This window comes from Bos mutus, chromosome 1 (assembly GCF_027580195.1).
Source record: "Bos mutus isolate GX-2022 chromosome 1, NWIPB_WYAK_1.1, whole genome shotgun sequence".
In the NCBI taxonomy this organism is placed as follows: Eukaryota; Metazoa; Chordata; class Mammalia; order Artiodactyla; family Bovidae; genus Bos; species Bos mutus.
In genome coordinates, this window is record NC_091617.1 from 143,274,340 (window position 1) to 143,298,506 (window position 24,167).

Sequence of the window (24,167 nt, forward strand, 5' to 3'; positions counted from 1 at the left end):
GGCAACTCAGCAACTGCGACTGGTGTCCCTAAAATTATAGGCCCATTACCTTCTTTCTGAAATAAAGAATGCTACAAGAGAGTTGGACACTACTGAGCGGCTGAACTGAACTGACAAGAGAGTACAGGGGGAGAAGAAGGCCAGGTGCAGAGTATAATCTACATAGAGTCAAAGAATAACCCACTTTGTCAAGGATGGGTCCAGCTACAAATGTTTGTTAGTAGTAACAGCTGAAGAAACAAGCAACATCGTTTAATTCTTGGCTGCTACGTGCCAGAGGCCCTTCACTCATTTCTGGTTTTGCTCCAACTGTGGACCTGAAAAATACTTAGAAGAATTGACAGGACTGGGTGACCAATAGGACAAGGAAAAGCTGCTGCTGCTGCTACTGCTAAGTCACTTCAGTCGTGTCCGACTCTGTGCGACCCCAGAGACGGCAGCCCACCAGGCTCCTCCATCCATGGGATTTTCCAGGCAGGAGTACTGGAGTGGGGTGCCATTGCCTTCTCCGACGGAAAAGCTAAGGGATGATAAATAATCAGGAAGATTTTCCCAGGCTTCTGGGCAGGTAACTCAATAGACACTACTGTCATTTTCTGAGAGGCAAAGATAAAGAACCTGGACCTGAATATTTCAGATGTCTGCAACCTCCCTAACAAAATCCAGTTTCTCCAAAAGCTCCTCTCTGTTTCGGCTTGCATATCCCTTTAACCGAAGCTTCCCTGGTGGCTCAGAGGTAAGGAATCCGCCTGCAATGCGGGAGCCCTGGGTCCGATCCCTAGGTCGGGAAGATCCCTGGAGAAGGGAACGACCTACCCACTCCAGTACTCTGGCCTGCAGAACCCCACCCCTTTAACGGCCTCCATGCAGTGGGCTGACTGCTTCAGCCGGCAAACCACCAAGAAGACTCTTCTCGCCAGAGGGAGCCCTTGCGCACGACCTCGAAGACCGGCGCTGGGCGCAGTAAACCGGAAGCTTTTCACTCCCTAAAGTCCCTGCCCCTCAAGGTGTCATGGTGGCTCCGTCCCCTAAACCCCACAGCGGGAGGCCGAAAAGCGCCAGACCACAGACTCCGCCCCGCGGGAAACGGCCGCGGCCGCGCGAAGGCGCAGTCCCCGCGAGATCGCGTCAGTCAACACCGCCCAGGGGGCGGGGCTTCGCCTATGCTGGGAGGGCTGCCGCGTCACGTGACCGTCAGCCAATGGACGCGCGCGGCGGAGAGTTTGAACGCGGACGGCGGCGCAACCCGGGGTCTGAGGCTGGGGTCCCGGAGGTCCCGGCGTGCGCGGCTGTGCCTTCCCGCGGAGCCTGGTGTGAGCAGAGCAGCAGCTGCGGCGGAAGCCGTGGCCCAGGTACCGTTCTGGGCGTCCCGCGCGAGGCGGGTCTGCGGGCCTCACGCCTTCCCGCCCCGGCTGCCTTCTCCAGGGAGGGCGCTGCGGCTTTCCGGGCCTAGGGTCGTCGTGCCGCGCCCCCCGCAGCCGTACCGCGCCCCCCGCCGCGGGGTCTCCCGGTCCTTCTAGTTCGGCGGCCAGAAGCTCGGACCTGGGGCCGGCCCTGCTGGCGCCGCTCTCAGAGTTCCTCCTGTTCAGTAGGGCCTGAACCTCCCGCCCCCCGGAGATCGGGAGGTGAAGCGTTCGCGGGATTTGAAGCCCAGGCTCGAGCGGAAGAGCCCGCAGGCCGGCAGCCTGAGCTGGTGGCGTCCTTCGCTTTGGCTGCTTCTCCTTCTGGAGAAGCCGCACTGGCCGGTCCTCCCGGCCACCCAGCGGCAGGGGCGACGGGTGGAGAGCTCCCGCCCTGGTTCTTTGGATTCCAGATCCCTAAACCCGAGTCCAGTGCGGCCCTGTCCTGACTTCTCCAGCCCTGCTGGCCGCCACACCCCCTGTTAAGACCGTCGGCCCAGGCGGGAAGGAGACTTCTGACGGGGCTCATCTCCTTATTAATTTTAAGTTGACTTAATGTACGAACGAAAGTTTTTAAGAAAGACTGCTTTTAAAATAACTAAGCCAACTGGCTTAGTTGCCTAATTTGTGTGGCTCGCAGACATCTCCAGGTTTGAACTAAAGAAGCTTCCTTGTGGTAGATAGTATGTTTTATACATCCCACTTGAAGTCAGCGCTTTAAAAATAGTAGTTGTCCTGGCTGGCCTGGAAGCATCCCAGTATATGTATCTGTATTGGCAGAAAGAAAATATTTAAGTGAAATCTACAGTATCTATATTTAAGAGCCCAGAGGAAAATAAGAAACGCCTGGAGAAAATACTCAAGAAAATGTAAGGTTCAGGAAAACATTTGACAAACTCAGAGGAAATGAAGACGTGCTTTGTAGTGAAAACTTATGTATATAGATTGCCATAGGAAATGAGAATTTTTTTTTGTAATTTTAAGATCTGCAAAGTACAATGTAGGGCAAAGGTGTTCATGCACAGTAGTCTGTATTTAGTAGCAAAATACTGATGCCATCATAGTGCCTCGTGTATAGTAAGCCCCCAGTATTTGTTACAGAATTAATAAGTGGCATATTACAGAGTCTTTGGGTTGGAAACCTTATTGATTAAACCTTTCCTATAAAGTACCTGAGGAGGATAAAATTATGCCACAGACATTAGTGTAATTTAAAAGCTGCAAAATATAGGTTATTACCAGATTAGCTATCTACTTTGGGCTGATTCTGCAGTTACCAAGGGTCTAATCATTTTTTATGGACAGCCTGTTTTCAATTTTGTTTTATATTTGATACCACCTCTTCAAAAATTAAATGATTTCTATTATTTTTAAAGTCCTAGAGCAGAAGATGGCCAAGGAAAGATGCCTCAAAAAGTCTTTTCAAGATAGTCTTGAAGACATAAAGAAACAAATAAAAGAGAAAAGGAGTAAAAATTTAACAGAGGTTAAACGAAAGTCTTTGATCATTGCGCCATGCCAAACAATCAGTAAGAGACTTTCATGTTTCCTATATATCACTTTTTAAGATTAGATTTAATTACTGATTTAAAAAAATTTATTTTCTTTTAGCCAACACTTCCAAAGTGCTAAACTATGAAGACAACAACAGAATGTTAGCCTTAGCTTTGGAAAATGAAAAGTCCAAACTGAAAGAAGCCCACGATGTCATCTTAAAGCTGCGGAGAGAGTGTTACCTCCTCAGCTACCAACTGTACACACTGAAAAATAAACTTACGTCACAACAGACAGAAGAACCTGCTCAGGTATTTTCATCGGGAAGGCTGGATTTCTTAGGAAGAAAATGTTAAAGCCTTAAATTATCAATTTAGATCAATTGTTTTTTTTTAATTAATTATACTGATAGCTCTGTTATTAGTGAGCTGGTCAGAACGTCTTTTCTCAGTGCTGTGGCCCCGTAGTTGTGTGTGGCCAGTTAAGAATGCTTCAAGAATACTGGTAATACTCCTATAACTTGCTTCCGAAAGACTGCAGCAAGACCAGGTATAAAAGAAATAGTTGAGTCTCTTGCACGGCCAGACCCTCTGAATGGTCAGCAAACTGAGGCAAAGGGAGGGCAAGTAAGCCGAAGGGCTGGAAGTGGTGGTGGAAGCAGAGTAGTGCAGAAGTTTTAATCAGTGCTGTTAATCCAACTTTTCTGTGTAGTTTTGCTACACCAGTGGGGTTAATGTAAGGACTGCCTTAATTGGGGAGATGAGAAGTAGTTAAGTGCTTTATGGAGAATCCTTTTTACCTACTAGTTGGCTAAGTTAGGACAGTTCAGTTCAGTCACTGAGTCATATCCAGCTCTGCAACACCATGAGCCTCAGCACGCCAGGCCTCCCTGTCCGTCACCAACTGCCAGAGTCTACCCAAACCCATGTCCATCGAGTCAGTGATGCCATCCAACCATCTCATCCTCTGTCATCCCCTTCTCCTCCCACCTTCAATCTTTCCCAGCATCAGGGTCTTTTCCAATGAGTCAGCTCTTCGCATCAGGTGGCCAGAGTATGGGAGTTTCAGCTTCAGCATCAGTCCCTCCAAAGAATATTCAGGACTGATTTCCTTCAGGACAACTATACATTAACTGCCAAACAGGAAATATCTTGAACATTTTGCTGTCAGCTTTTTAATCTGATTCTGTTTGTGTCCAGGGGTGTATAGAAAGGCCAGCCAAAGCAACACATGGAGAAAGTTTGGTTTAGGATCTTCTCTGGGTCAGTCTCCTCTCATTTCCTAAAGGCCACTGCCAGGGAAGCTCCATGGGGCAGAGAAAGAAGTCAGGTGGAAACACTTAGGTGTCTGTCTGTTTGCCATACCAGTGAAGACAGCTGTGCTGGCACCTAGGGCAGCAGAAGCCAGAGCCTAGTGCTTAGGGTCGGGGGTGGGCTCAAGAAAGGAGTTAAGTCCTTTCTCCACCTAGAGGAGGGGTCAGTGAAAGAGTTCTTGCTTCCCTGCAACTAAGGTGATTGCGTATCTCTTCTGTGTATAATACATAGAATGTATACACACACATGCAATATGCATTGTAGTGTGATAGAGAATTACCTATAAAGATTAGATTGTTTTTTCTTTTTAACCTTCATGTAAGGGTTAGATTATTTAAAAAACAAAACAAAACTTTTTTCCCTCAAAATGTAATCTTTCCTAAGTTTTTTCTTTGGTCAACTAGTGAGGCAAAACATTTCTCCAAAGACATTTGATTCTTCCTCTTCCCTTTTCAGATTTTTGCGGAAATCACACAGAATAGTGTCAAGTGAATATTCAATAAGATAATCACAAAAACTGGTGAAAAAATTCTTTTATTATAGACCTTTTGACATTGATCAATGAATTTTTAGTATTAAAAGATAGTGTTAAGTTGCTAGGTGAGAGTATTAGCATTTAAAACATCGGTTTGTTTTCTGCCACACGTTTGATGTGTCGCTTGCTCTCAACCATCATTGTGTACCTGTGCGTCCTTGTTTATCAAGTCAATTTGTAGTGATAGAGAAGCTTAAAATGCTTTAATGGGAATGTTTTTATTTCTTGCCTACCAATAATTATCTTGCCTTTTAAGGATTAATTAGACAGTACTAATAGCGTTTCTTACATTTTATTATGGATCTTGTAAAATTTTATCTCTCTCTGTAGTTAAATATCCGCCTTTATTTACCTTCAGTAATACTAGCTTTAGAACATTAGCTGTGTTGATAATCAACTTAAAACTTTTATTAACAGGATTAAGTTTCCAGTTTTATTTCTGATGAACAGTTTCAACCTATTCATTATAATGTCTGTATATTGTTTGTCCATCACATTTCATAAAACAACTGCACTGAATTGGAATGACTTTTAAGGAATCAGACTGGGCCTCTTGTTTCCCTGACACACATCTATTTATACACATCTGCCTAGGTCTACGCTGTCTCTCCTTTTCCTTCTGGTGCCATTGGCTGAAGTGTCTGCTCCTATCCAAGGCCAGTCCCTCCCTGTGTGATCTGATTCTCTTGTTTTCTTCTCCTCTAGGACTTTGCTCCTGAAAGTTTGCACTCTCATCCAGCATTTATCTCCCTCTACCCAATTGTTCCAGTTATGTACAAATGTGCTTTTAGTATCTCTCTCACCTTAAGAGGAAAAGAAAATAAATAGAACCTCTCCTGATCTCATTCTGCTGTCTCCTCATTTCTCTGCTTCCATTCACAGGAGAACTTTTCCAAAGAGAACAGAGCACTTACTGTCTTCCCTTCCTCAGCTTCCATTCACATTTGAATTCTGTGTCAGACTTTGATCCCCACCATTCTATTATCACTGTATATCTGGGTCACCAAAACCTCTGTGTTACCAAAGTCAGTAACTTTGGTCACTTTTCTTTCTTGTTGGCCTTGAAGTACTACTATGGTACAGGGATGACTTTGTTGGAAGTACTTTGATCTCAGCTTTCTTACCATCATAATCTCCTTGTTTACCTTTCTGACTATGCCATGTGCGTCTCTCTTGCTGGCTTCTTCTTTACTCCTAAACATCAGTTGTCCTAGACCCACTGTATCCCTTCCCACAGCTTTAAATACTGTCTGCCTGCTGGTGACTTCCAAGTGTGTAGCTCAAGATCTACACACACACAGTTATTACTTGATATATTCACTTAAGTATTATAAAGAATCTCAAACATACTTTGTACAAAGTATAAACTCTACTTTTTCCCCCTCCCAAAGATACTGTGGACTTGTGCATCCCTCTATAAGTCTTGCTTGGCTCAATAAGGCAGCCCAGCTGCTTGGCCAAGTCAGAACCACAAGAAGCTTCCCTCTCGCTTACTGTCCCTACCTCCACCCCTATTCAATGCGAGCACACTTTGTTACCCCAAAACCTTCTAGGCCAAACCTTCACAGCTGTAGGATTCAGTCCAAGTGGGCGTGTCTTGCTTGATTGACATGACGACTCCCAGCTGCTGTGCCTTTGGCTCTTTTCAGTCCGTGTGTCACATGGTGGTCTGCTTGATCTTTTTAAAACTTAGATCATTTTACTTCCCTGCTTAATATTTAAATGACTTCCCGGTGTGTGTCACGGGCCCCCCAAACCCCATCCAGAGCCAACCAGCTGGGGCCAGAAGAGCAGGCCTCGCAGAGTGTCTTGTCGGGGGGCCTCCCTTTAGGTGGGCAACTGCCTTGGGGTCCATGCCCAACCTGTGTCACCCACCAAGAGACTGGTCTTTTTCTGGGGGAAAAAAAAAAAAAGTCAAACTCATGGCCCTCAGGCCCTGCATCATCTGGCCTCTGCCCACCTCCTGGTCTTTCCTGTGACTGTTCCAGCCCCAGTGGCCTTCTTTCCTAAACACAGCAAGGGTTTTCCTACATCATGACTTTTGTATTTTCTGTTCCCAGTGCTTCTCCTTCAAGTGGCTGGCTCTTTGCATTTCTTCAGATTTCAGATGAAAGTCATCCCACCTAAAAGCCCTCCAGACATCAGTTACTCTGCCATTTCACCCTGAGTAAATATTTCCTCCATTGCATTTATGACTACTAGCTTTTTTACCTTTTCTCTCCCTATGCTAGATTGTAAGCTTTAAGAGGGTAGTACTTATTTTGTTTTCTAGTTTTGGATTCAGTTCCTAGAACAGTCCCTGGGACCATAGCAGACTATCAGTAAGTATCTATTGTTGAGTAAATGAATGCTTCGTTGTGAATATTTTCGTTGTACCAGTGTTTTCTTTGTTTCAATACATTAACAGAACCTAGGATTATGTCCCTCTGGAATGGACTCCAAAAGTGGAATGGACTCCAGTAGTGACGACAGCTCCAGGGATGTATTTGTGAAGCACTTACCGTTAGTATCGAATTCATTATTATCAATACCAATAAATATTTAACTGTGATCCATTTGTGAAAGGAAATCAGCATCATACTGAGGCACGTATTTGAAGTCTGGTACTCTCTCAAGAATGTATTTAAGAAAATTTTGATATGTTGAAATTCTGTCCTATATAGCCACACCAAAGCTTTCTTCTATTTAGTTACTTTTTGATGTCTAGGGATAAGAAGCTTCTCTTGAAGCTTCATTTGTATTTTTCTTGTATCGTGTTTTTATTCTAAGAATTGGACATTCGAATGTTGGTTATTTTGCCAGTAACACAAATAGTCTGGTTTAGAAAAGAAATCTAATAAACTACCATATTTAACAAATTGTCACACTGACTCGCTTGTCCAGTTGGTTCTGAAATACCATCAGACCTCATATACTCCTTCTCTTGAATTAGGGTACTTTATTTGTTTGCTTATGAATTACTGAAATAAAATTAGATTAGTCAAATGCACAGATCTCAATTACAGAGTGCAGTGAGTTGGACTAATATATACACCTGTGAACTGAAACCTGGGTTAAAGTGCAGAGCATTGCCATTGCTCTGGCCAGGATTTCTCAGCTGAGCACTGCTGACTGTTTGGACTGGATCATTCTTTGTTGTGGGCGTGGTCCTAAGCACTGTGGGGCATTTAGCAGCATCCTCGGCCTCTACCCACCAAATGCCAACAGCAACCGCCTCTGATAGCTGTAAGGACCAAAGGTGTGTCTAGACATTGCAGACGTTCTGAGGCCCCAGGGGAACGGGCAGGTTAAGTGTCCCCAGGTGAGAGCTCCGTCATAAACCATCCCTTCGTGTCCCTTTGGAGTTTGTGCCTTTGTGCCCCTCTCCTTGTGGAAGTAATCACTAATGTGATTTCTGTCCCCATATTAATTTTAATCATGAGTAGTTTTTAAACTGTTGAATATTAAGATCTGATGCAATATTTATGTGATGGCCAAAAAGTAAGATGAGGTAATTGAGTTTTTATAAGATTTCTAAAATTGTTATTGACTGGTTGCTATTACTCTATTTTCACAACTTGTGCTTAAGTTTTGATGTCTAGAGGGGTAAATTTTGTAAGAAAAAAAATAAAATTAGAATGAAATGGCCATATTAAAGCATAAAAATGGAAATTTCTTATTTCATGAACCAAAGGGACAAAATTTTTTTAAAGAAAATGAACAGTGTGAATTCAGAGGAGTCAGTAGGTAAATGCCACAAAAGTATGTTGTACCAAAGAAAATCACAGCTTGGCTAATGATACAGTAGGCTCCAGAACAGGCATCTAACTGAATTTCTTTTAATGTAGTTTATACATCAATCTGATTGGCTATTTCTCCAGTTAAATAAAATGATGAGTTAGGGAAAGTGTTCAGGAGAAACTGTTCAGTTTGATGTGCTCCTCCTAGGGGGAGTTGAATATCAGTCATAACAAATCTGCTTCCATGTCATCATCATCAGTGTTTTTTGGTTTCCTTTGATACAGAACAGATATACTGATATAGAATGGAATTATGAAATGTTACTAAAAGAAAAAAACTTTGTAGAAAGTCTTAAATTCTTTTATTGCATAAATGTTTTAAGTTTTTTATTTTTTATTGGTACTTTCTAAGGCAAGTGCTTGAGGGTGCTGACTGTCCAGGACAAGAAGAATCATTCCAAGGAGAAGGTAATTCAAGTGAAAATCTAAAAATACCGTGAAGGCACAATGAGATCTTTGAGAACAAGTAGCAATTAAATTTCTCTAATTTTTGTTTTTTTACCTTTTAAGATCTGCTCATCTGGTATTCTGCTCAAAGCAAATATCTGTCTATTTTACACAGAATCACAAAAGAGTTTTAAAATCCATCCATTTTTATTTTTCCAAATCTGTAGTCAGAAACCTTGGTTACAACTGCGGCTGCAGTTTACTGAGCCTACGATGTGTTACACTCTGTTAGGCACTTAACATACATTATCTTACTTAACCCTTGTAACAACCTTTGAATATATAGGTATAGACAGTCAAAAGGAAGTAAATAGTAAGCTCCCCAGATTTTTATTTATTTAGAGTAAATGGAAAACTACAGAAAGAATTTTCATTAGTTCCATTTTTAACTTTGAATTCTAACATTCTTAATTTAAATTTCCATAAAGTGAACCTGTTTTTCTCATTTATTTTATTTTTTTAATTCTCAGAGCCAGTACCTACTATTTCTCAAGACAGACCAGGATTCGATTTGGATTCAAGTGAAGATAAGTCAACTGATATTGTCTTACCTAGAACTATATCTCTCCGTCGTGGTTTAAAGAAATACATTAACAGTCCATGTCAGATTAGTGCTGTGGATGATTTTGGAATCAGTCACTTGTCAGAGGACTCCTTGGAACTAGAAAGGATTAGATTTGTAGACCCGCCAATAAGCACACGGATACCTGAAAACGTAGAACAAAGTGTTTGTCGGTACAGCAGGAGTCAGATTTACTTATCCCCAAGGCTGGTTCACCCAGGACGATCTACCAAAACAAAGAAAGATGCTTATGACTATAAATCACAGCCAACTGAAAGCAAGCACAGAGGTGCCAAAGAAAGAAAAGGAAAAGCGAAAGCTAACCAAAGGGGGAAATCAAGATCTGTATCAAAGTGTAAAGGGAGCAAAAGTGGGAATAAAACTCTAACCTCCTGTGACGCTTACAATTTTAATTCGGAAGAAGGTGTTCACCTTACTCCCTTCCGGCAAAAAGTGTGCAATGATGCTACAAGAGAGGAAACCAGCAATGAATCTGAAGTGAGCACCTGTGAATCAAGCTGTTCAGGAGATGATTCCGATGACCTCTATGTTCCCACATGCAAGTCCAGTCCAGGTCTCAGCAGTGAATCAACGAGGAGTCCTGTCCCCAGGCCTCGGCCTAGACGAGCGCTGAGACGTGGGGGCTCTGAGACAACGGAGACGCCTCCTGGTAAGTGATTTACTTGTTTGCCTGCACTCTTGATGTTTATGATAAATGATCACTCCTTGTACTTTCATACTAGCATTTACCATCTGCTTCTCTGGAGGAGGTTATAGACTTAGCATCTGTCTCTTTGGGGAAAATTAAATAGTGGGGGACTGGGGGTGCAAACCACAGTGTGTAGCTTTGACATACTTTAAGCTAATTTAAATCCTCTTTAAGAACAAATAGGACTTGTCATGGAGAGAGTGTTTTTACTTTCAGTAAATGAAACCTTCCAAAGCAAGGAAAGTTGTGGAGTTAGGTTGAATTAAAATGCCTGTTATGCACTCCTCCAAAACACCCCCTGAAAATGAAATCAAACTTAAATCCAGCGACCTGTAATTTTAATGACTTTGCTTTATCGTCAACTTGACAGGACCCAGAATTTAAAAGAATTTTCTATTTCGTGAAGGTGGCCTAATAAGACCAAGAAAACCTTTTCCTCAATTCCTTAGTAGCATTTTATAAGACATGTGTAAAACATCTAAAAACTGTGGCTTAGAAAATCTTGCTTTTATTGGTTAGATCAGAAAGTAGTCCAAATATTGACAATACAGCCTGCTGCTGCCCACAAAGATTCTCGTCTGGGAACTGTATTAATAGTTAGTATGCGAAGATAAACAGGCAAATTTTATCATTCTCAAAATGCTGTCATGCTAGCTCATTGGATCCCCATAACAGCACTGTTCCGGTTGTTAGGATGGTGTTAGTCAATTATATCTGACTCTTTGTGACCCTGTGAATTGTAGCCCACCAGACTCCTCTGTCCGTGGGATTCTCCAGGCAAGAATACTGAAGTGGGCTGCCATTCCCTTCTCCAGGGGATCTTCCCAACCCAGGGATCGAACCCACGTCTCCTGCACTACAGGCAGATTCTTTACCAGCTCAGCCACCAGGGAAGCCCAGTTAGGTGGTACAGTTCAGTTCAGTTGCTCAGTGGTGTCCAGCTCTTTGTGACCCCATGGACTGTAGCACTCCAGGCCTCCCTGTTCATCACCAACTCCCAGAGTTTACTCAAACTCATGTCTATTGAGTCTGTGATGCCATCCAACCATCTCATCCTCTGTTGTCCCCTTCTCCGCCTTCAATCTTTCCCAGCATCAGGGTCTTTTCCAGTGAGTCAGGTCTTCGCATCAGGTGGCCAAAGTATTGGAGCTTCAGTTTCAGCCTCAGTCCTTCCAATGAAGATTCAGGGTTGATTTCCTTTAGGATGGACTGGGTGGATGTCCTTGCAGTCCAAGGGACTCTCAACAGTCTTCCACAACACCACAGTCCAAAAGCATCGATTCTGCACTCTGCTTTCCATCTCTCACCCACACGTGACCGCTGGAAGAGCCATAGCCTCGACGAGACGGACCTTTGTTGGCAAAGTAGTGTCTCTGCTTTCGAATGTGCTGTCTAGGTTGGTCAAAGCTTTTCTTCCAAGGAGTAAGCGTCTTTTAATTTCATGGCTGCAGTCACCATCTGCAGTGATTTTGGAGCCCCCAGAAATAAAGTCAGCCACTGTTTCCACTGTTTCCCCATTGCTACTGCTAAGTCACTTCAGTCGTGTCCGACCCTGTGCGACCCCATAGACGGCAGCCCATCAGGCTCCCCAGTCCCGGGGATTCTCCAGGCAAGAACACTGGAGTGGGTTGCCATTTCCTTCTCCAATGCATAAATGTGAAAAGTGAAAGTGAAATCGCTCAGTCGTGTCTGACTCTAGCGACCCCATGGACTGCAGCCTACCAGGCTCCTCCATCCATGGGATTTTCTAGGCAAAAGTACTGGAGTGGGGTGCCATTGCCTTCTCTGGTTTCCCCATTGGTAGCATGCAAATATCTCTTTTAAGAAGTATGCTGTAATGATTTTAGAGTACATCAAACAAGATTGGCCAAATGTTGATAATTATTGAAGCTGGGTAACTGGGGGCTCACACTGTCGTCTCCATCTTTGTACTTAGATTTTCGTAAGTTTTTAAAGGAAAAAAGCACTAGTGTTGCTCAGAGTTTGGTCCCCAGACCTTCAGCATCACCTGGAAACTTCTTAGAAAAGCAGAATCGCATGCCATACCCTGCATCCTGAATCATATCTGTATCTTTTTAACAAATTTCCTGGAAGATTGATATACGGGTAAAAGTTTTAGAAGCTTTATTCCAGAACATAGCAACTGATTTGATGTTGTTTAACCATAGTTTCCAAACCAAAAGTTGGAATAATTAGCATAGTACAGTTTGTTTATGTAGAGACAAGAAAGGCAGAATATCTGAAACCCAGGTAGGCCTGAACAGTGGTTATTAAACATAAAATCATTTTACAGTTAAAGTTTAGTTTTTCCTGGGAAAGACTTTGCTTTTTAAAGCAATTTTAAGAGATTATCTGCCTTGTGTTCTTCCTGTGTGCTGGGTACCTGTCTCCCAATATAGATGTAGATCCAGGTAGAATAACTTGGGTGTTTCTGATAGGAAAAACTTTGGGTAACTTTTTAATCTTCCAGCTGTATTAGCACACGTGCATGCTCAGTCATGTTCAACTCTGTCCCCCCTTGGACTGTAACCCGCCAGTCTTCCCTGTCCTGGGATTCTCCAGGCAGGAATACTGGAGTGGGTTGCCGTTTACTCCTCCAGGGGATACCCAGGGATCGAACCCACATCTCCTACCTTGGCAGGTGGATTCTTTACTCCTAGCACCAGCTGGAAAGCTTTACTAGAGGGAACCCCGTTTCTCCTGGTTTACACAGAGACTATGACTTGGAATTCTCTTTTATTTAGTATTTGGTTGGCCAAAAAGTTCACTTGGGTTTTTCCGTTAACACTGTATGGAGAATAGAATGCACTTGAGTGGCTTTCTGAGACTGTAAGAAGTCAGTTGATGATAACCGTTAGAATTAAAAGCGATAGAGACCTGGATAATTCTAAAGAATAAGGTGTGACTAAGTGAAGTTGCATAGTTGAAACTAATTCATTGTGCCCCAGCTATCATGGAAGAATTTTCATTTTTTTTCTTTAAATTTTTTAAGAATTTTAAGTTTTAGTAAGCTATTGTTTTAGTAAGTTCTTCACAGCCACAATAATTATTTCAGTGTTATACCGAGAGGAAAAGATGAACAAGTTTTTAAAAACCTGTATTATAAAATGCTGGATTTTGTGTACTTTTTTTTACTGAAAGATACTTGCTTTACAATGTACTGGTTTCTGCCACACATCAGCATGAATCACCCACAGGTGTCCGCGTGTCCCCCTCACGTTCGCATCTCTCAGCCCACCCCACCCCACAGGTTGTGCAGAGCACGGGCGTGGCGCTCTGTCTGCACGTGCTGATGTGCGTCTCCCTGCCGCTCTCAGCTCCTCCCACACCGCCCACAAGCCTGTTCTCTAGGTCTGTCTCCATCCCTGCCCCACAAATAAGTTCATCAGGACCACCCTTCTAGATTCCATACACGTGTGTCAGTATACAATATCTTTCTTACATCACTCTGTACAGTAGGCTCTAAGTTCAACCACATCAAAACTGACTCAAATGTGTCCTATTTTAAGGCTGAGTAACTTTCAATGGTATCAGTCAGTTCAGTTCAGTCGTGTCCGACTCTTTGTAACCCCATGAATCGCAGCAGGCCAGGCCTCCCTGTCCATCACCAGCTCCCAGAGTTTACCCAAACCCATATCCATCGAGTCGGTGATGCCATCCAGCCATCTCATCCTCTGTTGTCCCCTTCTCCTCCTGCCCCCAATCCCTCCCAGCATGAGGGTCTTTTCCAATGAGTCAACTCATCACATGAGGTGGCCAAAGTATTGGAGTTGCAGCTTCAGCATCAGTCCTTCCAGTGAACACCCAGAATTGATCTCCTTTAGGATGGACTGGTTGGATCTCCTTGCAGTCCAAGGGACTCTCAAGAGTCTTCTCCAATACCACAGTTCAAAAGCGTCAGTTCTTCGGCGATCAGCTTTCTTTATAGTCCCAATTCTCACATCCATACATGACCACTGGAAAAACCATAGTCTTGACTAGACGGACCTTTGTTGGCAAAGTAATGTCTCTGCTTTTTAATATGCTGTCTAGGGTGGTCATAACTTTTCTTCCAAGGAATAAGCGTCTTTTAATTTCATGGCTGCAATAACCATCTGCAGTGATTTTGGAGCCCCAAAACATAAAGTCTGACACTGTTTCCACTGTTTCCCCATCTATTTCCCATGAAGTGATGGGACCAGATGCCATGATCTTCATTTTCTGAATGTTGAGCTTTTAAGCCAACTTTTTCACTCTCCTCCTTCACCTTCATCAAGAGGCTTTTTAGTTCCTCTTCACTTTCTGCCATAAGGGTGGTGTCATCTGCATATCTGAGGTTATTGATATTTCTCCCAGCAGTCTTGATTCCAGCTTGTGCTTCCTCCAGCCCAGTGTTTCTCATGATGTACTCTGTGTATAAGTTAAATAAGCAGGGTGACAATATACAGCCTTGACGTACTCCTTTTCCTATTTGGAACCAGTCTGTTGTTCCATGTCCAGTTCTAACTGTTGCTTCCTGACCTGCATACAGGTTTCTCAAGAGACAGGTCAAATAGTCTGGTATGCCCATCTCTTTCAGAATTTTCCACGGTTTATTGTGATCCACACAAAGGCTTTGGCATAGTCAATAAAGCAGAAATAGATGCTTTTCTGGAACTCTCTTGCTTTTTCGATGATCCAGTAGATGTTGGCGATTTGATCTCTGGTTCCTCTGCCTTTTCTAAAACCAGCTTAAACATCTGGAAGTTTACAGGTCACGTATTGCTGAAGCCTGGCTTGGAGAATTTTGAGCATTACTTTACTAGCGTGTGAGATGAGTGCAATTGTGCGGTAGTTTGAGCATTCTTTGGCATTGCCTTTCTTTGGGACTGGAATGAAAACTGACCTTTTCCAGTCCTGTGGCCACTGTTGAGTTTTCCATATTTGCTGGCATATTGAGTGCAGCACTTTCACAGCATCATCATGTACCACAATTTCTGTATCCATTCATCTGTTGATGAACATCTAGGCTGCTTCCACGTCCCAGCTGTTGTAAAAAGTGCTGCAGTGAACATTGGGGTACATGCATCTCTTTCCCAATTATGGTTTTCTCAGGGTATAGCCCAGTAGTGGGGTTGCTGGATCATATGGTAGTTCTATTCCTAGTTTTTAAGCAAACTCTGTACTGTTCTTTGTATGTGGCTGTATCAGTTTACATTCCCAGTGGTGTAAGAGGGTTCCCTTTTCTCCATATCTCTGCAAATTTATTGGTTGTAGATTTTTTAATGATGGCCTTTCTGACTGGTGTGAGGTGATACTGCATTCTAATAATGAGCAATGTCGAGCATCTTTTCATGTGTTTGTTGGCCATCTGTTTATGTCGTCTTTAGAGAAAAGTCTGTTTAGGTCTTCTGTTTTTCTGGTATTGAGCTGTGTGAACTGCTTGTATATTTTGCAGATGAATCCTTTGTCAGTTTTGTTTGCAATTATTTTTTCTCATTCTGAGGGTTGTCTTTTAATCTTGTTTATCGTTTCCGTTGCTTTGCCCTTTGGAGGGCTTCCCAGGTAGCTCAGCTGGTAAAGAATCTGCCTGCAATGCAGGCGACCCTGGTTCAATTCCTGGGTCAGGAAGATCCCCTGGAGAAGGGATAGGCTACACCCTCCAGTATTCTTGGGCTTCCCTGCAGTACAGGAGACCTGGTTTGGGATGATCCCCTGGAGAAGGGAATGGTTACCCACTCCAGTATTCTGGCCTGGAGAACTCCATGGGGTCACAAAGAGTCAGGCACAACTGAGTGACTCACTTTGCTGTGCAAAAGCTTTTAAGTTTTATTAAGTCCCGTTTGTTTACTTTTGTTTTTATTTCCATTACTCTAGGAAGTGGGTCACAGAGGATCTTGCTGTGATGTATGTCAATGAATGTACTGCCTATATTTTCTTCTAAGAGCTTTATAGTTTCTGGCCTTATATTTAAATCTTTCATCTATTTTGAGTTTATTTTTTGTGTGTGGTATTAGAAGGGCTTCCCTGGTGGCTCAGACAAAAGAATCTGCCTGCAAGGGAAGAGACCTGGATTTGATCCTTGTGTCAGGGAGATCCTCTGGAGAAGGAAATGGCAATCCATTCCAGTATTCTCGCCTGGAGAATCCCATGGACAGATGGTATTAGAAAGTGTTCTAGTTTCATTCTTTCACGCGTAGCTGTCCAGTTTTCCCAGCACCACTTCAGTGAAGAGGCTGTCTTTTCTCTATTGTGTATTCTTGCCTCCTTTGTCAAAAAAAAGCTACCCATAGGTGCATAGGTTTGTCTGTGGGCTTTCTATCTTGTTCCATTGATTTATATTTCTTTTTTTGTGCCAGTACCATATTGGCTTGATGACTGTAGTTTTGTAGTATAGTCTGAAGTCAGGAAGGTTGATTCTTCCAGCTCCATTCTTCTTTCTCAAGATCGCTTTGGCTATTTGGGGACTTTTGTGTTTCCATATAAATTGTGAAATTTTTTGTTCTGTGAAAAATACAAATGGCAGTTTGATTAGGGATTGCATTGAATCTAATTACTTTGGGTAGTATAGTCATTTTTCATAATATTGTTCTTCTAATCCAAGAACGTGGTGTATCTCTCCACTCGTCATCTCTGATCTCATGCATCAGTGTTTTAGTTGTTTGCATACAGGACTTCTGTCTCCTTAGGTAGGTTTATTCCTCGGTATTCTTTTTGTTGCAGTGGTGAATGGAATTGTTTCCTTAATTTCTCTTTCTGATTTTTCATTGTTAGTGTGTATGAATGCAAGGGATTTCTGTGCTAGTTTTGTATCCTGCAACTTTCTGTATTCATTGATTAGCTCTAGTAATTTTCTGGTGGAATCTTTAGGGTTTTCTGTGTATAGTAGCAAATAGAGTTTTACTTCTTTTCTGATTTGGGTTTCTTTTATTTCCTTTTCCTCTCTGATTGCTATGGCCAGGACTTCCAAAAGTACGTTGAATAATCATGACGAGAATGGGCAGCCTGTCTCGTTCCCGATATTAAGAGGAAATGCTTTCACTTTCTCACTGTTGAGAATAACGTTTACTGTGGGTTTGTTGTCTGTGGCCTTTATTGTGTTGAGGTATGTTCCTTCTAAGCCTGCTTTCTGGAGAGTTTTTTATCGTAAATAGGTTGCCATTTCCTCCTCCAGGGGCTCTTTTTTCCCCACCCAGGGATTGAACCTGCATCTCCTACATTACAGGAGCCCTGATCCTGTCAGAGTATTGTTGGATTCTGTTTGCTAGAATCTTGTTGAGGATTTTTGCATCTATGTTCATCAGTGATATTGGCCTGTGATTTTCTTTTTTTGTGTATCTTTGTCTGATTTTGGTGTCAGGGTAAGGGTGGCTTGTAGAATGAGTTTGGGAGTTTTCCTTCCTCTGCAGATTTTGGATGCATCTAAGGTGTGTAATCACATGGCTTCAGTCCCTGTGTTTGTCTGATTTTTGGAAGCGTACTCAATAAAACTTGTTCTTGTTTTTGTAGGTGTACTACCTGAAGCTCCCCAGTCGCCTCATTTTAGCCTGAAGGATATCACTAATGTCCCTTTGTATCCTGTGATGAAAACCAGAAAGCTTTCTCTTTCTCCAAAAAAGAATGTAGAAAGCCCACCAGTGTCTTTACGTAAACGTAGGTGCACAGCCGCCGTCGTGAACTATAAGGAACCCACGCTCGCTTCGTAAGTATTTGGCTTGTGGGAATTCACTTTTAATGACACCCCTGGGAGAGTAAGGTTACAGAGCTTCATTAAAGGGTGAGCCTTATTTGAAATACACTGTTTTGATGAAAAACTGAAGTGAGAATATTAACAATGGCATGATCTACAATAAACTTAAACTGAAGAGTAAGTTAGTATTGGGATGCTTATCCTCATGCTTAAGAGTTCTCTCTGCTCTTACAGGAAACTGAGGAGAGGGGACCCTTTCACGGATTTGTGTTTCTTGAATTCGCCTATTTTCAAGCAGAAAAAAGATTCCAGACACTGTTCTAAAAAAAAAATGTGAAGCAAGTACAATGAAGCCTGTGTTAGATGCTATTGAAATTCATCCTGCACCCGCTTCTGTGGCGCCAAGAGGGAATCTGTAAAAGTACTCAAATGGTTGAACTGTTGCCATAGAATATTCTCTTGACAAGTCTATAGATCATGAACATGTCTTCAAAACTGTACTTCAAAAGTGATGTGTCTTCCTAAACCTTTGATACACTTGGTTTATTTTTCTTCTAGCTATAAGTAATTGGACTGAAGCACTATCGTAGTTTAGATTTTTTTATATTGCCAAAAACTTAATTGATGTATCTTATACCAACATTGGGAAATTAATCATGTTTCTCCAAATTAAGATGTTTTCGTTATAAGGCATCTTTTTTTCCCTTAAGTGGGTAGTACTATGACTGAATGAATTTTTGAAGACAGACTGAAGACCTTTTGAAACTCTTTGTACAGTGTTTGAATAAAACGAATCCTTGTCGTTCACAGTAGAGTATACACTGAGCTGCTTGTGGGTTCCTTATACCATCGCTGTATTTGATTTTTTCGGACAAAATGTGTTGGAGATCGTGATTAGAGAACTGGAGGTTGCTTAGGCTCAGGGACTGGGCAAGTGACTGCCTCTAAACCCACAATGCCACGTGCCCGTAGTTGAAAGTGATGCGTTAGCAAAATCACAGATTATTGCGTCACGGCCTGTCAGAATAGTTCCTTGTTTAGTCAAAAATGCCAGATGTTAAGTGTGTGAAAGCCAAGACCTTTTTTGTGCATTTGATCAAATTCCTAAGTCCATGGCCGAGGGACACTCCAGCGGCAGAAGTGAGGCGTGCTCAAACCTGAAGCCACGAATTCACTCGAGTCAGGGACTCAGGTGATGTGAAGCCAGCTTGCGACCCAGCCACCCTGGGACCCCAATGTGGAGAGTAGATGGCGGCCCGAGCTGGAGTGGGTCTGGCCTGGTTTAACTGCTCCAGCTGCCCGGGGAGGACCAGCTGGCTTGGGGTCTCTGCCTCTGCCTGTAGATCCTGGTGTGACTTCATTTTCTCAAGGTTCCTAATTAGAGAATAGAATCTACCTTTCTAAGAAAAAAGTAAATTCAATAAGAGTTCAGTTCTGAGAGTTTGAAGCCCATACTTTTATATACTTCTATAAATTTTGATTCATGTTTAGAGAGCAATAAAGTTTGTATAAGACAGTGAGTTTGTTTTTTTCCAGTCTTTAAATACAGAGGTATCCTGTCTCTCCGGTCGTCTCTGTCTCAGCCGTCACGGCTCTCATCCTCCCTGGACGTTTCTCCCCCAAACCTTGGCTTTCCCCGTGGTCGTCGCTTCTGTCACAATGCCATCCTCACGTGTCTCTTCTCTTTCCTCTTCTCACGGGAGCCTCCCTGTCCCGGGAGCAGTGTCTGTGTCCCAGCTGCCTCTTCCAACCCTGACCTCAAGCTCTCTCCTGCACCTCCACGCCCACCTGCGCTCCTTGAGAGTCAGCCCAGACTTTCCTGCCCCTGATGGAATCATGGGTTCACATGCCCTACTCTCCCATCACAGTCTTACTTTTCCAGTCTGTTTATTCAGCTGCTGCCCTTCCACCTGCTGTTTGAATTCATTCAAACTCTAGGATGGCTGTCTTAGGATTCAGTACAATTTTTAAAGCTTAACTTCTCAGTCGCAGCTGCTGCATTGCAAGTGCTCAGGAGCCACAAGTCTAGTGGTTACCACGCTGGGGACCACGCAGATGCAGTCCACTCCGGTCACTCCAGAAGGTCCTGCCGGGCTGATGGCTCTTCTAGGCTAGCAGTGTGCAGCCTGCAGGTCCAAGTATAACTTGTTTCTGTCTTAGTAATAATGCATTCAGTGAAAAAGAATCTGTTTTGTAAAGTATATTTTTCTTTAAATCAAAAATTAATGTTTTAACACAGTCTGCTTTTGCATGGTCTGCCAGGTAAAGATGCTTTTTTGTCTTTAAATCAAAAACTTGCTGTTGATTTATTTTATCCCTTAAGCTTGCAAAGTCTAAAATATTTACTCTCAAGCCCTTTACCCCAAAAGCTTGCCAAGTCCTGCTCTTCGCCATTGACTGCCTTTACTGTTTATCACTTTATGGATCTTTCTCTTCTGACGCTTTTGATCTACCTTTATCCTCACCTTCCCTTCATCTCCAAACTCGATTATTCTGAATTTGGTTTACTTTACTTCTGGCTGGGTCTCCGTTGCCGCACGCGGACCTTCTCTGCAGTTCTCTGCTCGGGTGCGGTGCGCGGGTGTTCACAGCAGCGGCCCCTCTCACTGCCGAGCACAGGCTCTCGGTGTGCGGGCCTCGGCAGTCGCAGCGCACCGGCTCAGTGTTGGCGGCTCGCTGGCTCTAGGGCCCGTGGGCTCCAGTGGTGGTGGGACACAGGCTTAGTTGCTCCTCGGCATGCGGAACCTTCCTGGACCAGGGGTCGAACCTGTATCCCCTGCATTGGCAGGCGGGTTCTTATCCACTGCATCACCAGGGAAATCCTGTACTTCTGTAGTTTCTGTTTTTTACTATTTCTTTATTCTTGTTGTAGTGTTTATCCGTAGACTATTAAAACTGCTTTGTATTTTAACATTTTTAGATGAATGTTATGTTGTATACATCTTTTAATAACAACTTTTTACTCAGCACTGTTTTTAGACTTGTCCATGTTGACAGATGTAACTTATTTTGCTTGGTGTACAAAATTTTATTATATAAACCAGACTTCCTCTTCTTTTCAGAAATAATTGGCTTCCACTTTGTCATTATTATAAATTAGTGCTTCACTGAATATTCTGTGTTCTCATATGTATAAATAAGTTTCCAGGGAGTTAGTACCTAAGAGTAGGGTTGCTCTTCTCCTGATAAAACGAGTATGTCATTTTCCAAACAACAATTTTTTAAAATTTAAATATGTGTTTACTCTTTGTAGTATACTTGATTTACAATGTTTCGTTCGTTTCTGATAAGTATACAGCAAAGTCATTCACTTATATATAGCCTATAGTGGAGACTCTTCTTAAGGGTTATTGTAAAGCACTGACTAGACGTCCCTGTGCTACACCGTAGGTCCTTGTTTATTCCATATACAGTGCGTGTCTGTTGGTCTCAAACTTATCCTCCGTCCCTCACCTTTCCCTTTTAGTCCGTAAGTTTGTTTTCTTTGAGCCTATTTCTGTTTTGTAAATAAGCTCACTTGTGCCACTTTTTAAATATTTACTTATTTGGCTGTCCCAGGTCTTGGCTGCAGCGCACAGGACCTCCTCCTAACAGACTTTTCAGTCGCAGCACGTAAGACCCTGTTCCCTGATCAGGGGTCAGACCCAGGCCGCCTGCGTTGGGAGCATGGAGTCTTGGCCACTGGACCACAGGGGGAGCCCCGTGTCGTTTTTTGGATCCCACGTGCAAGTGGCGTCGTGTGGTGTCTGTGCTGCTCTGTCTGACCCCCTGAGCACGGTCATCTCTAGGTCCATCCATGTTGCTGCAGGTGGCACCCTTTTGCTCTTTTTACAGCTGAGTGAGAACTGTAAGATACTGTTTTTGAAGTACAAGTTGTTTTCCTAGGTAGGTTTATTCCTAGGTATGCTATTCTTTTTTATATAGTTGTAAATTAGATTGTCCCCTTAATTTCTTTCTGATAATTTGTTGTTTATAGAAATATAACATTTCTAATATGTTAATTTTTGTATCCTGCAACTTTACCAAGTTCATTGATGAGCTATAGTAGTTCTCTCATGGCACGTTAGGCGTTCTTTGTTTAATATCATGGCATCTGCAAACAGTGACAGTCTTCTTCCTTTTGCAGTTGGATTCTTTCTTTTTCCCCCTGGTTGCTTTGCTTCAGGCTTCCTAAACTACATTAAATACAAGTGGCAAGAGGACTTCCCTGATGGTCCAGCGCTAAGACTGTTCCCAGTGTAGGGGACAAGCCCTGGCCAGTGAAGTTCCACATGCCAGCTGGTGCAGCCCCCAAAACAGTGGCAAGAGTGGGCATCCTTGTTTCTGATATTGGAGAGAAGGCTTTCAACTCTTCACCATTTGAGTACGTAAGTGGCTGTGACTGTCATATATGGCTTCTGGTATGTTGAGGTAGGTTCCCTCTATGCCCACTTTCTGGAGAGTTTCTATCATAAATGGGTGTTGGATTTTGTCAAATGCTTTTTCTGTGTTTTTTGTTTGTGAGTGAAACAGCAGCTGGTCTTGTTCAGGGGATTCTTTCACATGTAATTCATTGCTTTTCCCTTGCTGCTTTTAGCACCTTATCTGTATTTTTAATTCTTACCGTTTTGATTACAATGTGTCTTGGTGTGTTCCTTTTCGGTTTGTCCTGTATCAGACTCTGCACTCCTGGATTTGGTTCACTATTTCCTTTCCCAGGTTAGGAAAGTTTTCATTTTTCAGTTACTCTCTCTTCAAATGTTTTCTCCACGTTTTGATGAGAAATTTTTGACATACTCCTTTCCTGATTTGGAACCAGTTTGTTGTTCCATGTCTGGTTGTAACTGTTGCTTCCTGACCTGCATACAGGTTTCACAGAAGGGCAGGTAAGTTACCCCGGTATTCCCATCTTTTGAAGAATTTTCCATAGTTTGTTGTGATCTACACAGTCAATGGCTTTGATGTAATAAATAAAGCCGATGTTTTTATGGAACTCTCTTGCTTTTTTGATGATGCAACAGATGTTGACAATTTGATTTCTGGTTCCTCTGCCTTTTATAAATCCAGCTTGAACATCTAGAAGTTGACAGTTCACGTATTGATGAAGCCTGGCTTGGAGAATTTCGAGATTAATTTACTAGCATGTGAGATGAGTGCAATCGTGCGGTAGTTTGAACATTCTTTGAGATAGTCATTCCAATAGAATGGAATGAAAATTGACCTTTTCTAGTCCTGTGGCCACTGCTGAGTTTTCCAAATTTGCTGGCATATTGAGTGCAGCACTTTCACAGCATCATCTTTCAGGATTTGAAATAGCTCAACTGGAATTCCATCACCTCCACTAGCTTTGTTTGTAGTGATGCTTCCTAAGGCATAGCCAAAGATAAGTAAATTACAAAAGAAAAAAAACATAAAGATCTCCTGTAAGCCCTCCCAAGAATAGAGTCTGTTTCCCCCAGCCTTGTGGAACTCTTGCAATCAAGACCTGCTGCTCTTCAAAACCAAATGCTCTGGGGGCTCGTCTTCCTAGTGCCAGAGCCCCAGACTGGGAACCTGACGTGGGGCTCAGAACTCTCAGTCCTGTGGGAGAGCTTCTGTGATAGAATTATTCTCTAGTCTGTGGGTCACCCACCCAGGGCATGTCAGATTTGATTGTCTCACGAGACAGGTATGCCTTTTTGTGGTTCCTTCTTTATGTCTTTAGCTGTCGAAGCTGCTACCTTGAGGTTCCAGTCTTTTTCTTTGAGGTTATTCTGCAGATAGGTGTGATCGTGGCCTGCTTGTGACGGGTGAGCTCGGGGCCTTTCTCCTCCACCATCTTGGCCACTGTCCCTAATAGCAGTTTATAAGTTCCAGGCTCCCCCACCCGTGATCACTTGGTATTACTGAGCTTTTAAAGTAGCCACGCCAGTGAATGTGACACAGTTTCTTCCTAATTACTTATGAGATTTTCTTTCACTGAGTTCATCACTTGAGACAACTCGAGTGTCAGTGGTCATTCTCACCGCTTCTGTGCGTTGCTTATGCAACTGAAAGCTGCCTCCTGTTCTACTGGAGTGTCTTTTCCTTGATAAATAGTATGGGCTCTTTAACAGTCTAGGTTCTGTTCCTTGTCTTTATTTACATGGGTTATAACACTCTCTCCTCAGTTTTTATCTGTTTTTTTTAACTTGATAAAAAAGATGTTTAGGTTTTAATTTCTTCAGTTTCACTACTTTGTGTAACACAAAGTATTTGTTCATTTCATCTAAGTTATCAAATACATGGGAATGATGTTTATAATAACCTCCTTATCCTTTTA

The 24,167-nt window shown here is 42.8% G+C and overlaps 1 protein-coding gene across 1 annotated transcript; it reads left to right on the forward strand.

Moving 5' to 3' along the window:
- The first annotated feature begins 1,205 nt into the window (after positions 1–1,205).
- SGO1 (shugoshin 1) lies at positions 1,206–20,946 on the forward strand. The gene is made up of 8 exons (XM_005898350.3): positions 1,206–1,352; positions 2,777–2,929; positions 3,012–3,205; positions 7,150–7,244; positions 8,874–8,929; positions 9,439–10,200; positions 17,707–17,899; positions 18,122–20,946. Exons 2-8 carry the CDS (start codon positions 2,791–2,793, stop codon positions 18,222–18,224), a joined length of 1,542 nt encoding a protein of 513 aa, XP_005898412.2. The 5' UTR covers positions 1,206–1,352; positions 2,777–2,790; the 3' UTR covers positions 18,225–20,946.
- The last annotated feature ends 3,221 nt before the right edge of the window (positions 20,947–24,167 follow it).